This window comes from Mus musculus, chromosome 8 (assembly GCF_000001635.26).
Source record: "Mus musculus strain C57BL/6J chromosome 8, GRCm38.p6 C57BL/6J".
Taxonomy (NCBI): Eukaryota; Metazoa; Chordata; class Mammalia; order Rodentia; family Muridae; genus Mus; species Mus musculus.
The window spans coordinates 45380266-45394682 of NC_000074.6; the positions used below are offsets into that span (position 1 = coordinate 45380266).

Consider the following 14417-nt stretch of genomic DNA (forward strand, 5'->3'; position numbering starts at 1 on the left):
AGGGTAACTGGTTGACAAACAGCTTAATTTGACTGACTATTATGGAACTTCCAGTGCTGACAAGGATGCACCCATACCATGAACAACTTTCTTCTATGAGCATTCAAAAGGGCGGATAAGTTTGCACACACTTTAAAACATCTAGCAACATGCTCTCGATAAAAGTAGAATTCACTGTCACTCTAGAGTCTCGAGTTATTTGGTAAGGATAATGCGTTGATTTCAAAGGGTAAGTATATGGTGTGTGTGTATGGTGTGTGTGTGTGTGTGTGTGTGTGTGTGTGTGTGTGTGTGTGTGTGTGTGTTTGTGTGTGTCCGCTTAGAAAAGTGGCCTCCAATTCCCATTCTGTTCTGGTGAAGTCAGTCATTGTTTCTGTAGTAACTCAGGGCCCCAAGACAGAACTCAAGACCTCTGGGAGATGTAATTCTAAGCATCACAGGTCTCCTTTGTAACAGATGAGGTGATACATATGTAAATTAACTAGGTGTCATGTAAAGGAAAGTCATTCCTCTTGGGATCTGATCCTCAAACTGTGGAAGCACAGCCATTTCTTAACCATTGCTGCTCTCCAGTAGAGCGGGTTGCCTGGACACCTGGTGCATTCTGTCGCAGAGAAAGGTGCTTGAAAATAAACAGACTCGTGAAAATCATGCTCACTGTCTAGGGTTCAGTGCTTCGGGTAGCAGAGACCTAGCACACAGTCTGTCCCTTCCCTCTTTTTCTCCCTTGATCAACAAGAAGTTTACTGTGAGGATGTTAAGGGAAAGTTTCTCATAGTCTATGTTGGAAATGACCAGAAAGCCTGGGAGTGGGCGGAGTGAACCCGGGAAGAGATTGTGGCAGGCAGAGGGTGGAAGTCAAAGTTGACAACACTGTTGCTACTCACCCTTCTGGGTCATCCTGGGAGTCGCTGTCCGAGGTCCATTCCTCGCCAATGTCAGGCAAGGTGAAAAACAGAGTTTTGGGAACCGGACCCGGGGCCATCCATACACTGGGCTCTCGCTCTCCAGGAGCTCGCAGCTGGCGAGGGTTCCGTGGACTTGATGCTGTGACGCTGTTGCTGCCCAAGGGGATGGTGACAGAAGGCAGGGTCGCCCAGTCAACCCCTGGGCTGGGTAAAGTCACTGAAGCCACTGAGCCGGCAGAGCCACTGTAGGGGGTTAAGGGCGGTGCTATGGATGCTCCTGAGCTGCTGGGCAGAGATCCGGAACACCCTGTTGCTTCTACCCTTTGAGCAGCTGCGGAGCTCCTGGGGTGCGAGGCAGGGAGCGGAGTGTGCACCGGGGTGAAGGGCTCCCGTGAGGCCGCGGTGTCTGGAGGCAGAGATGGGAGCAAAGTCAGGGTCTCAGCCTCTCTAAGCGACGTGCTGGCGCCGGAGTCTACTGATCCTGTGGCCGCCGCGCCTCCAGGGTGGCTGGAGACTGCCGGGGATGCTGTTGAGAGCTTGAAGATCTTGGCAAACAGAGACCCCAGGTCCAACACAGCGACCTTCATGCCTTGGTCCTGGAGAGGTTACTGTGACTGTCGCCGGGAGGTCAAGGACACCAGGTGCTGGTCTGCAGGGCTCCATCCACCACCCCCTGCAGCGATCTGGATCAGATGGCTCTGGGGACGAGCAGAGGGTCCTGGGGTCCTGGCACACAGCTTCCTCGAGGCTTCTAGGTCTTTTTTTCCACCCACAGGAATCCGTTGTTTCAGCGTTTAGTTCCTTATGGGTCTGACAGACCCTCTCCAATGAACCCACAGATGTAAAGGCGACAGAGGGAGGCTGGTTACCCTCTGCAAAGAGAAATCCCTCCTGTCCCACAGTGTAGTAAGATGTTCAAGGGACCAGGGGCACAGAGCTCAAGGAGAGGACTAGTGTTGGATGCACGGATTATGGGCTAAACTCGCTGGAGATTCTCTGGCTGGCCCCTGGGGCTGCACAGGCGGTTGCTAAGCTAAACAAAACCCCTGCTAAGCTCTCTGCTAATTGGACTCCAGGCTGTAGCTGGGCTGTGTCCACAATAGAAACACCAGCTCCCCTCCTTGACTCTTGCCTTAAAGAAACAGTCTCAAATTTCGCCACCATCCTTACAGCTTCAGGCTGCCCAGGAGCTACTAGGACCTTGAACATAATCCCTGCAAGCGGACCCATCGGTTCCAGAATGTTCTGGAACTCATTCGACTTGACAAGTTCAAATATACCATGCTCATGATCATGATCTTTGATGTGAGAAGGGTGAGCAGGAAGGTGAATTGAGGGAATATGCTTGAAATGGGCTCCACTTTGTTTACCCCAAGATTTATTTTCTGTCCATCACTGAAGATGTCAAGATATCTTATGTGGAACAAATGGCATTACACCTACTTTGATTTTATATATGTATGAGCTGAGCTATGGTTATTTTTATACCTTCTGGTAAGCTTTGCATCTCCGTTTGTTGTAACTATGACAACATTTAAAAACACTTTTAATGAGGGGATCTCTACACTACCAACTGAAGACCAAGCCTCTAGCGCATGAACCTGGGAGGGTGTTTCTTTTCAAACTGTAACATAATTGGAACATCAAGCTTTATGTTTTCCCATAGGCAGCTCATTTTCTACCTATCATATTGAAAATGGCCCATGATCTCATTAGTGTATCCTACCTGGCAAATAAACATGTCAGAAGCACCTTTATAGAATTTCAAGACTCATTTAGCACTGAGAGACAAGGAGATACAGTGTTCTTGAAGTACAATAAAACTAACAAAACAAAACAAAACAAAACAGATACTTATCTATCTCAGGTTGTGACTGAGATAAGCCCTTAGACACAAGTGTAGCACATGACCACCATCTCAGTCAGCATCACCTGGGAGAAAGCACAGCACCTGCAGAGGGGGAGGGGCAGGGGGAGGGGGAGAGAGAGGGTGAAAGAGAGAGAGAGAGCTCTGGAGCAATAAGGCTCCATCTAATCAGATTCTGGGACTAGGAAGAGTATGCAGTCGTCAACATGGAAAGCTTGGAAGGAAGGATCTGGATGAGGGGAAGGGTGAGTGAGTGCCAGACAACCCCAGGTCAGCAGTGGTGGACCCTAGAGACAGAGGTGCTGGGGACAGACCAGAAAGGCTGTGACGACTGTAGGACAATGAAAGGCTATCAGAAGCAGACTGGCATTGGCCAACTGCCACTTGCCATGTTCTTGTCATTCCCCTGTGCTGCAATTTGCCAGATGGTCCCCAAGCTATGGAACATATGTCAGGGCATTCAGATACTTCACATAGCTCCTCAGGCTTGCAGTAAATGTTATGTGAATGGCTGGTCCCTTGTCCTTACACACACACTCTCTCTTTATATGTAGATATAGATATAGATACAGATACAGATACAGATACAGATACAGACACAGACACAGACACAGACACAGACACAGACACAGACACAGACACAGACACAGACACAGACACAGACACAGACACAGACACAGACACACAGACACACAGACACAGACACACAGACACAGACACAGACACAGACACAGACACAGACACACACACAGACACAGACACAGACATAGACACAGACACAGACACATATATATACACAGGCACACATACACAGACTCATATAATTCCTACAGTAATATTTCTGAATCATAGTTGACCTCAACTGAAACCATATGACAAAAAACCTGGGTGACAGGACCATAATATAATTAAGTTCTGATGAAGTCATTTGCATGGACCCTAAGCCAATGGGACAGTATACTGTGAGCAAGAAAAGTGACATGGGAGAAAACACCCTAACCTCTGTGGTGACAGATATGTGGACAGTCTCAAAACTACTGTTCAGGTGGTAGAGGGAGAGAAAAATCCTGACTTCCAGGTTTCCAGGGGATCCGAGCTTTGCAGATACCCAGTGTAGGATTTGTAGCCTGCAGAAGTGTGCTACGTGAAGCCATCCTGACGTGGCAACTTGTTATGATAACCCTAGGAAACTGTTAGGGGATTGCTTAAGCAAAGAGGAGCTTTTCACCATCATCGTATTTTACTTGTGATTCTAGAAAAGTATTCAGTGGCCACATTGGCTCTAAACAGCTGGCTATAAATTCAAGTGGTGATAGCAACTGTCTTTAATCCGTAGAGAAAGCGACAGAAAGAGAGAAGGCCCATGGAGGAAGGTCCCACTGCTAGTTAACTAATGACTGTGGCTTTCTGAAAAGCTAGCCCCATAAACAAGGGGCAGTGGATGAGTGATTGACCCTTTTGTTTTTGCAGACACTGCTTTGGAAAAATGATCTGTAATTGCACCCATAATAAACCCTTCTAAGGAAGCCACTGGGTCTCTTACAGCCATTGTTCATCCATCAACAGCTTTGTAGACACATGTGAGATGTTACCAGGTTAATCCTTAATTACCAACAGCATGCAGTTTTCATGACACGAGCCTTAGGTGGTGGACCATGATGCTCTAGCTGAAGCTGAAGAATAATGCAAAGAAAAGAAATGATTCACGGACTAGGACTGTACTCATTTTAGACAGGCTGTTAGTAATGTTAAAGTGTTTAGTTTTAAAAATCGTATTTTGATTAGCTAAGAACTTGGCTTATTTTTCTTCTGTCATTTAGCTCTGACATGGAGAAAATACTAGGGAACTATAATAATGTTTCTATGAACAAATTTTATGTTTTGGAAATTTAATATTTGATCAAAACAAACAAGAGTAACTAATTTGTTTATGAAGTACCTGTCTCAAATAGGGACATCTTCTGGGAGTTACATTTCTTTATAGAGATCACTAAGCAGAGCTTAAAAAGTAAAGAAAAACTCCCAGCTTTAATTGAGCTAATTCTTCTTTTTGTGACTCCAGGTTACATTGATTAATCAGAGACAAAGCAGTATAAAGAAATTATAGCTACATTCACTTCTAAGCTCATTCAGTGTTGTACAGCTTGAATGCTTTCAATGGATGTGTCTATTTATTTTCCATGATAAACACAAATTTTATCAAGACCCGGGAAAAATTTGCTTCATATTTGATTAAATTTGTTCTACTAAGAGGAAAATATTAAAATAGGAAGAAGAGAACAGGTTTCAGGTCAACAAGCTGCATGCAGATAGAGCTTATTTGTGGATCACAACAGTACACACTGGGTACCACAGTAGATACAATGTAGCAGAGAGGACAAAGGACCAGACTGGAGAGCAGTCCAGGTGCACTGAGTCTCACATCATAATGAAAGCCCTTACCAACACAGCCTTGATCAGCATGATGCTTAAGTTGCTCACAGAACAGAAAACCCATCCTTTTTTTTTTTTTGTTTCTGACACTGCTGAAGTTAATCAACGCCATCAGAGACCCAAGACCTTTCTCTCCTTTTTGTTGGCACACTGTCTAGGTGTTAAGCCACCACGCATCTTTTCTTAAATAGCTCCACTGAAGGTAAGAGAAAGATTTAGTTCACTGTATCTTTGGGAGAGCAAAATACTTGCCAGAAGTTTCTTAAGCTAGCATCCATTGTCCATTAAGTCTCACGGTCAAGAAAGAGACCCTTCCTGAACTAATGGCGAGTGAAGAGAATTAACATGCCCAGCTGCAACCCCAAGCATCTGAGGAGGGCTATGCTGCTGCTCATCCTGCTACTTGAGCAGTCTAAGAAAAACAGAGAGGTTTGCAGTGTAGAAGATAAGCAGGATCCTGCTCTAGACAAAAACCCCTTCATGATGCATTCAGTCTGATGCACCAGAGAAAATGCTTACCAACATAAACACTAACCCAAGTCAGACGGTCCTTCTCTTGAGAAACTGTTATTCACACATTGAGTAGCTAGGCATCGGTTATTATCAGATGTAAAGGGAAACCACTGATTGATTCACAGCCCCCATTATTGTCTGACCCTGTCACTTATACACAGAGAATATCCCCATCCTTTCAAATGCTGTCATTAAATCTTCTCAGTGTCACCTATGACAGTTCTGGAAGCTACTGCCATGGTATATCTCCAGGGTCTTAAAATAAAAGAACAGTTTTATGTGCATATGCCCAGGGTTTCTCCCAGGATTTTCACAACTGTTGGGTAGCTGAGATGGGGTAGCTTTATAAGAAAAAGATTTATTTCACTTGTGGTTTTGAAGACTGAGAATCCAAAGGGCATGGTGGAGTCTTATTAAAGAGGGTGGCTGGAAGAGCATCTATAGGGGGAGGCTTCCTTCTCAAGCCAGGAAACAGACAACAACAAAGAGCTGGTCCAGTTGCTTGCTTCATCAACATCCTCCACATAGAACCACAACAGGGTCATGTAAGAACCACTTTAGTCCCCCTTGAAAGCCAGAACCAAGGGCCTTCTGCCAGGACCTATCTCTTAAAGGTGTTACTTCATCTCTTAATACTATCCTCTTGGAACAAAAGTTTCTAAATATGTAGACTCCCAGGAAGCACACAAACTATGCCCAACTCATAGCAATGTGACTCCAGATGGATATAAACAAATCCAGGAAACAGAAGAGGGAAAAAAAGAAATGGAAAGTAAATAAAATGGCGTAAAGAGGATATAAAGTGGGATGTAGGAAGTAAAAAGTATGGAAGAAGATGTACTATAGAACAGTTGATTCTTTCCTTAAAGCTTGAGAGTGTGTGCTTTGACATCTTCTGGGGTGTATCCAAAGGTACAGTGTTCAGAATCCACTGTGCCAAGACCAGCATGAAACCCAAAATCCTGGACACAATCTAGGACCATCCCTGAAATAGCATCTCTCTCTTTTCTATGCTCCACTGCTGTGCTGAGAAGTTACCAGTACTTTTAACAAGTGAACATGTGGAGAGGGGTCATCCTCCTGGCTCCATTTTCCTCCAGCCTGCTATAAGATAGAAGAGCACAAACTTCAAGACCACACAATGTCTCAGAAGCCACCTGAGATAGACATCAGAAGAAGAAACTGTAGATTCACTGAGCTGCCAGGTTGGCCCGTGATCAGCAAAATCCATAGGGACTCTTTCCTACAAATGCCAGGAAACAGTTTCTCCAAGGAAAGGCAATCTCATTTGACTTAGTGTTTATTCCAGTGGAGATCATTTCCCACCAAAACAGGCTGAGCCAAACATTTCCTAAAACCTCTTGCACAAAATGGTTATTTTTGTGGGGAGGGGAGAAGCAGGGCATGGTCCCAGATCCTCCAAAGTCACACAGCCGAGGTAAAGTGTAGCCAGGGTTTGGCGGTTTCTTGCACCAACAACAGCATGTCTCTGACTCTCGCCCAGGGTTAAAGTCTTACTGGTCCATTCCCCTAGAGAACAGATGTGATTCAGGACTGAAGAGGGAGGAAAAATGGTACCTAGACGTCGAAACTCACGCTTAAGAACTTCACCTTTAACCAAGCAAAGACAAGGAGAAAAGGCCTGGAGTAAAAGGAGCATGTTGAGTGGACACGTGGCTGGGTAGACATGGGAAAGGCTACGGCCGCTTGGGAGCACCATCAATAGTCCTCAACAGCTGTGTTCATTTATTTTGCTCTTTATCCATAGGATGAATAACACATGTGTGTGAGAGAATGGGAGACAAGAGGAAAAAGAAAGGGCGGCCATGCAAAACTTGGGATTTAAGCTGAAGTTGTAGAAACTGGAAACTTACACGGCTGCTGCACGTTAGACCTGGCACGTCTCTGGGTGGCTATTCCAAGGCTGGAGGACGTCAAAGAGATCTCTGGAACACCATGGCTCTCTTCTGTTTGTCTTCTCTACCATAAACCGAATTACTAAACAGAAAAATATATTTTCATAAAATCTGTGGGTTTTTTTTTCCTTTATAAGGCAACTGTTGAAAGTTCAACCTACCCTTTACTTTTCAAACAGTTGGTTGTTTGAGACTTGACCTTGTCTTCTGTTCATGCCTCTGAACATGGCAAGCACCAGCACTGCTGTAGCAGGTTCTGGGTGGCTCAGCCTTCAAGGAACCTGGACGGTCATGCATGAGCAGTATTCCAAACACATCGTTCTGTTGCACGGCTGGTGTGACTAAATCCTAGGGTTGCTGTAAGGCAGGCAGGGCACTCGTGAGAGTTGTTCCAGCTGCAGAGAGGGGAAAAGGCACTGAAGGGGAGGAACACGAACCTCCCACCTCCACCCCAAAGCCAGAGTGTCTGGAGTTGGTAGAAAGCATGGAAGTGTTAAGAAAAATCAAGCTAATGTATAGCTGTGGTCACAAATAGGAGGGTCAGGAGTTAGAAGTGTTAGAGTGTGAGAAGAGTTAGAAGGGAGGGGGGGTCCTGAAAACGTTGTGAATATAGGTCTCATGGATGAGATTCTAAAAAAAAAAATGTAAAAACTCAAGGCAGAGAGATAATTTTCACAACGTTGGAAAAAGCCTAGAATGTCATATTATACAGCAAAGTAGGCCATTTGAGCTTTGTTATATGTCTGCTCCAACATTTGGTCAAACAGTTCAGTTATCCCACCTTTCCTAAAAGTAAACTGTGCCTTTATCTTTCTATGTGCCTTCTCATTTTCAACTGATTCTGGGTAGCTATTCCAAGGCTGGAGGACGTCATAGAAATCTCTGGAACACCATGGTGTCCTGGAAAACTCCCTCTGAAAACCAGGCTGGCCTTGAACTCAGAGATGCACCTAGCTCAGCCTCCCAAGTGCTAGGATTGAAGGCATGTGCCGCCGCCACCCAGTTCTGACTGCAGTTTCTTAAGTGACTTTACCTTTGTCCCACTCTCTTCCTTTGGAAGCTACTCATCCCAAATCCTAAGGCTAAACTGGGTTCATTTTGGCACCATCTTACTGAATGTGACCATTCAACTCCATTGCCATTTTAACTAGGCAGGCTTACTGTCACCTACAGGATGCATTTCTGAGCACACCTGTTGGGGTATTTCCAGGAAGGTTCACCTGGAGAAGGAAGTTCCACCCTGAATGTGGCTAACACTATCCCCTGACCTGCAGCCTTCACTCAGTACAATGGTAAAAGGGAAAAGTGGGCGGTGCCCCTGTATTCCTTTCTCTGCTTCTTGATTGGATGCAGTGAAACTAGCTGCCTCCCACCTCTGTCACCATGCTCTCTCCACTATGATGGACTGTCCCCCCCCCCCCCCCCAGCCATAACAAACTCTATGATCCTTGAGTCTCTTCTCCCAGATATTCTGTTACAGCAGTGAGAAGAATAAACCCCAGAGGGAGTTTCCCACAAGGTGCTTCCTCTCTCACTGAAATGAGTAAGAGCTATAATTTATTCAGCTATGCTGACAATCCTGATTTTCTTCGAATAGCACAGCTTAACACTGCTAAATTATCCTCACTCTAAAAACTGAACCAGTAATGAAGCCATTTGTTTCCCAGAATTTTTGAAGAAGACAGTTGAGAGAGGGCAGGATAGGGGAGAGATTAGTTGGAAGTAGATTCTTGGTAATTTGCTTAACTGATGAGACATTGATAAATAAATGATGTTAGTATGGGGCTGGTGAGATGGCTCAGAGGTTAAGAGTACTGGCTGGTCCTGAGTTCAAATCCCAGCAACCACATGGTGGAGCACAACTATCCATAATGAGATCTGATGCCCTCTTCTGGTGTGTCTAAAGACAGCTACAGTGTACTTATAGGTAATAATAAATAATAAATAAATCTTTTAAAAACAATGTTAGTATGGCCTCATTTCTACTAACAAATTTATTCTATTGTTTTTTCAGCCCAATTGAAAGAGGGTATCATTTTTATGCAAAATGTTGAGAGTTATTTTAACCCCCACATAAATGCAGGTGAGGGCTGGTGAGATGGCTCAGTGGGTAAGAGCACCCGACTGCTCTTCTGAAGGTCCAGAGTTCAAATCCCAGCAACCACATGGTGGCTCACAACCATCCGTAACAAGATCTGACTCCCTCTTCTGGTGTGTCTGAAGACAGCTACAGTGTACTTACATATAATAATAAATAAATCTTTAAAAAAAATAAATAAATGCAGGTGAGTACAAAACAAAGAGAATGAGCAGATCGGATGGAGGGGGTGGGGAGATCCGGATAGTAGGAAACAAGACAAGTTCTCTATGGAAATTGAGTAGGAAGTTGGACAAACATCCTTTCCCTCAATCCCTTTGAGGGATATAGACTCTTCCTGAGAACAATTATGAAAGGCAGTCTACAGAAGCTCAAGATGTCGCTTCCTGTATGGGTCAAGTACAAGTCAGAGTTTCCACCTTTTACTAGTTTTATTTGTATTTGTTTAAACAAGCCACTCTGCGTGACTTAATCTTTTAAATATTACTAGAACAGTAAAAAGTTACATTTGAATTCAATTTGAGTTTGGCCATTTGACCGGTCATCTTAAAAGCAGAGAATCAAGAAAATAAAAGCAATAATGTTCCTGCTTTCTATAAATTAATGATTAATTTATAAAAATAATTTGAAAGTATGTAAGTAAAGAGCAAAGAATATTGATAGACAGCACATACAATATTACTAAAAAGAAAAATGTATATATATATATATATATGTATATACACACACACACACACATATATATATATATATATATATATATATACATATGATGTGTATATGTATATATATTACATATCAGTAAGTATCATGTTTATCTTATGATGCCTAAATAGAGGAGGCAATTGCAGTTAAAGCAAATCTTAACTAAAATGCTGAAGAAGTAATAAATGTTAACAAGTAATGTTGGTGCGTATTGAGAAAATAAAAATGCTTTTTCCATGCAGTTACACTATGGGTGACTGTAGACTCAGATTGTATAGACTCCTTCTGAACTGGGAGTTGTAAAAAGCTAAGGAATAAGATTTCCTCTGAGAATCTTGTAACATGGATCAGAGAGAGACCTCAAGTCAGTATTATCCATTCTGGGAATAGATAAAAGAAAGGGGTTTGAAGTTTTATTAAAGAACAAAAGTACATGCTGAATATACAAGTGCACTCTCAGTGATCCACAAATCTGCTGGCTTTGTAGACAGTATTTCAAATGGTCAAGGTTAATAAGGGAGAGGATTACTCATGAGCTAAGGGAAGACAGGGATTCCTGGGATAGGATTTATTCTTCTTCTCTGTTCTCATGGATTTTCAGACGTGTCGTGGAGTCCAGGGAATGATGAGAACAGCCAGTGTTGCATGATAGGCTGACAGTTGGAGACTGGATTGTAAAGAAGCACAGGGCACTTAGCAGTCATCGCTGCTGGCCATATTGGTCTGAGTGGTTTCCAGTGGTCATGTGACCTTCTCCTGCCATGCAGCTCTGCTCCATCAGCCTTTGGCTATCAGGCAGTTGCTCAGTTGCTGCTTTCTCTCTCCCATGTAGCCTGTCCTGATACTGTTTATACTGCTTCTTGCAGTCATGTAAACTCAGACCCAAGAGTGCTGAAATATTTACATCCAAGTACCTGAATGTGTCTGCAAATTGCCTCCTAAATTCATCAAATGACAGTGGTTCCAAATAAATAAAGACGTTTTTAGCTACATACTAGATGATTTTATGCACATGCCTTGATAAAAATCATACACCTACAGAATTAGTAAATAAGGCATAGAGGAGAAGTCAAATTTTTACCTTATTTTTATTTATAGATATTTTATATATCTGTGTGTGAGTATGCAGACTTGGCATGTGGATCTCCTCAGAAACCAGAAGAGGGCATCTGGTTTCTTGCATCTGAAATTATAGGTGCTTGCAAGCCACCTGGCCTATGTGCTGGCCTTCTGTGGGTTAATTAAAGTCACTGAGCTATTACTTTAGCCCTGTTTAATGAAAGGTTTTAGGTTAAGAAAACTGTCCTGTAAGATTGCAAAGTGATAAAGGTTAATATATTGGATGTTCGTCAAAATCCATAAAACTTCAACACACCAAGTATAACCTTTTGTGTATGCAAACAAAACCAAAATAATTTCCAAAGATTCAGGAATCCTAGGGTGGAATAAAGACTGTTACAAAAGCAAGTGACATTATTACATAAGGACGGTTAACCTCATTGAAGGGAGTAGGGGGAAGATGCTAGCTGAAGCAACTTTGGAAAACAGTTCGCAAAACTAATCAGAAGGTATTACACACAAGCATTTTATTGTAGTTGTGAAGTTGCTTCCCATAGCACAGAGGTTAACAATTCTGTATATTGAACCATCCCTGCATCCCTGGAATGTAGCCTACCTGATCATGATGGATAATCATTTTGATGTGTTCTTGGATTTGGTTTTTGAGAATTTTGTTGAGTATTTTTGCATCGATATTTATTAGGGAAATTGGTCTGAAGCTCTCTTTCTTTGTTGGGTCTTTGTGTGGTTTAGGTATCAAGAGTTATTGTGGCTTAATAGAACAAATTGGGTAGAGTACCTTCTGTTTCTATTTTGTGTAATAGTTTGAGGAGTATTGGAATTAGGTCCTCTTTGAAGGTCTGATAGAACTCTGCACTAAACCCATCCAGCTGGTGGGATTACAAGCTAGTACAACCACTCCGGAAATCAGTTTAGTGCTTCCTCAGAAAATTTGACATAGTTCTACCGGAAGATCCAGCAATACCACTCCTGGGCATATATTCAGAAGATGCTCCAACTTGTAATAAGGACACATGCTCCACTATGTTCATAGCAGCCTTATTTATAATAGCAAGAAGATGGAAAGAACCCAGATGTCCCTCAACAGAGGGATGGATACAGAAAATGTGCTACATTTTACACAATGGAGTACTACTCAGCTATTAAAAAATGAATTCATGAAATTCTTAGATAAATGAACAGGTCTGGAGGATATCATCCTAAGTGAGGTAACCCAATCACAAAAGAACACACATGATATGCACTCACTGATAAGTGGATATTAGCCTAGAAGCTCAGAATACCCAAGATACAATTTGCAAAACACATGCAACTCAAGAAGAAGGAAGACAAAAGTATGGATACTTCATTCCTTCTTAGAAGGGGAAACAAAATATCCATGGAAGAAGTTACAGAGACAAAGTTTAGAGCAGAGACTGAATGAATGACCATCCAGAGACTGCCCCACCTGGGGATCCATCCCATATACAACCACCAAACCCAGACACTATTACATATACCAGCAAGATTTTGCTGACAGGACCCTGATATAGCTGTCTCTTGTGAGGCTATGCCAGTCCCTGGCAAATACAGAAGTGGATGCTCACAGTCATCTATTGGATGGAATACAGGGCCCCCAATGGAGGAGCTAGAGAAAGTATCCAAGGAGCTGAAGGGGTTTGCAGCCCCATAGGAGGAACAACAATATGAACTAGCTAGTAACCCTAGAACTCCCTGGGACTAAACCACCAATCAAAGAAAACACACGGAGTGACGCATGGCTCTAGCTGCATATGTAGCAGAGGATGGCCTAGTTGGTCATCAGTGGGAGGAGAGGCCCTTGGCCCTGTGAAGGTTCTATGCCCCAGTATAGGAGAATGCTAGGGCCAGGAAACAGGAGGGGGTGGGTTGGGGAGAGGGGGGAAGATAGGAGATTTTTGGAGGGGAAACTAGGAAAGGGGATAACATTCGAAATGTAAATCAAGAAAATATCTAATAAAAATGAAAAAAGAATTCTGATACCAGTATAGATAGAATCAAATGATCAAGTAAAGAGACAGTGATCAATGTTGGAAAGGATGATTGCAGAAAAGCAGGGTGGTGACTAAGATGATCAGTGTGGTAATGGATTAGAGTTGAAGGCACCACCATGTGCTATTAGTTATTGTAACATACAGACTAGCTTATATACATATTAGATGTGCACAGACATGGAACTATTTACAGATATGTACATGTGTATGAGTGATGTGCACTCACATCTCCTTCCTTGGAAGCATGGGAGGCCTAAAAGAAGGGAATTCACTCACTGATAAGCATGTCCAGGTGTACTAATGCTATTCTCAATTTAAAGCATCCAGGACTCCTTATGGATGGCTTAAACATGGAGCAAGGGAACATCCAGGATTACCTTGGAACACAAAGCAATTCCAAAAGTACAATTTAACACACACACACACACACACACACACACACACACACACACACACACACACAAGCATACCAGAGAGAGAGAGAGAGAGAGAGAGAGAGAGAGAGAGAGAGAGAGAGAATAATGATGATGATGACGATGATGACACAGTTCATGAAAGGGACAAGGGGCACAATAGACTACTAAGGGTGCCCCCAAAATCCAGGCCGAAACAATTTGAGCTAAATCATTGAACAGTATGGTTCTTTAACACAAAATACAAGTTTAAGTTGAATTCAAACTGATTTTAAAAAGTGAACAAATAAGACGAACGTAATAGAATAAGCAAGGCTTCCATGAGGAAAAATGAGAATTAACTTTTGTAGCTATTCAGCCCTCAGCAAGGAGCATTTTCCTAATCCCATCTGCCTCCTGAAGGCTCCCCTCCTAATCGCAGCACAGAGCAAATGCCACTTCTTCATAGCCTTCTACCAGCTATTCAACTCTC

At 43.0% G+C, this 14417-nt stretch overlaps 1 protein-coding gene across 2 annotated transcripts in view; it reads right to left on the reverse strand.

The window, feature by feature from the left end:
• Fam149a (family with sequence similarity 149, member A) overlaps window positions 1-2026 on the reverse strand; it is a 45577-nt gene extending 43551 nt beyond the window's left edge. The window contains exon 1 of one of the 2 annotated variants that reach the window (NM_153535.2): window positions 888-2026. In NM_153535.2, coding sequence (NP_705763.1) covers window positions 888-1495 — 608 coding nt within the window. In that variant the 5' untranslated portion in view covers window positions 1496-2026. The remainder of the gene's footprint in view (window positions 1-887) is intronic. The other variant, XM_011242184.1, reaches the window with a different exon arrangement.
• Window positions 2027-14417: the final 12391 nt, after the last annotated feature.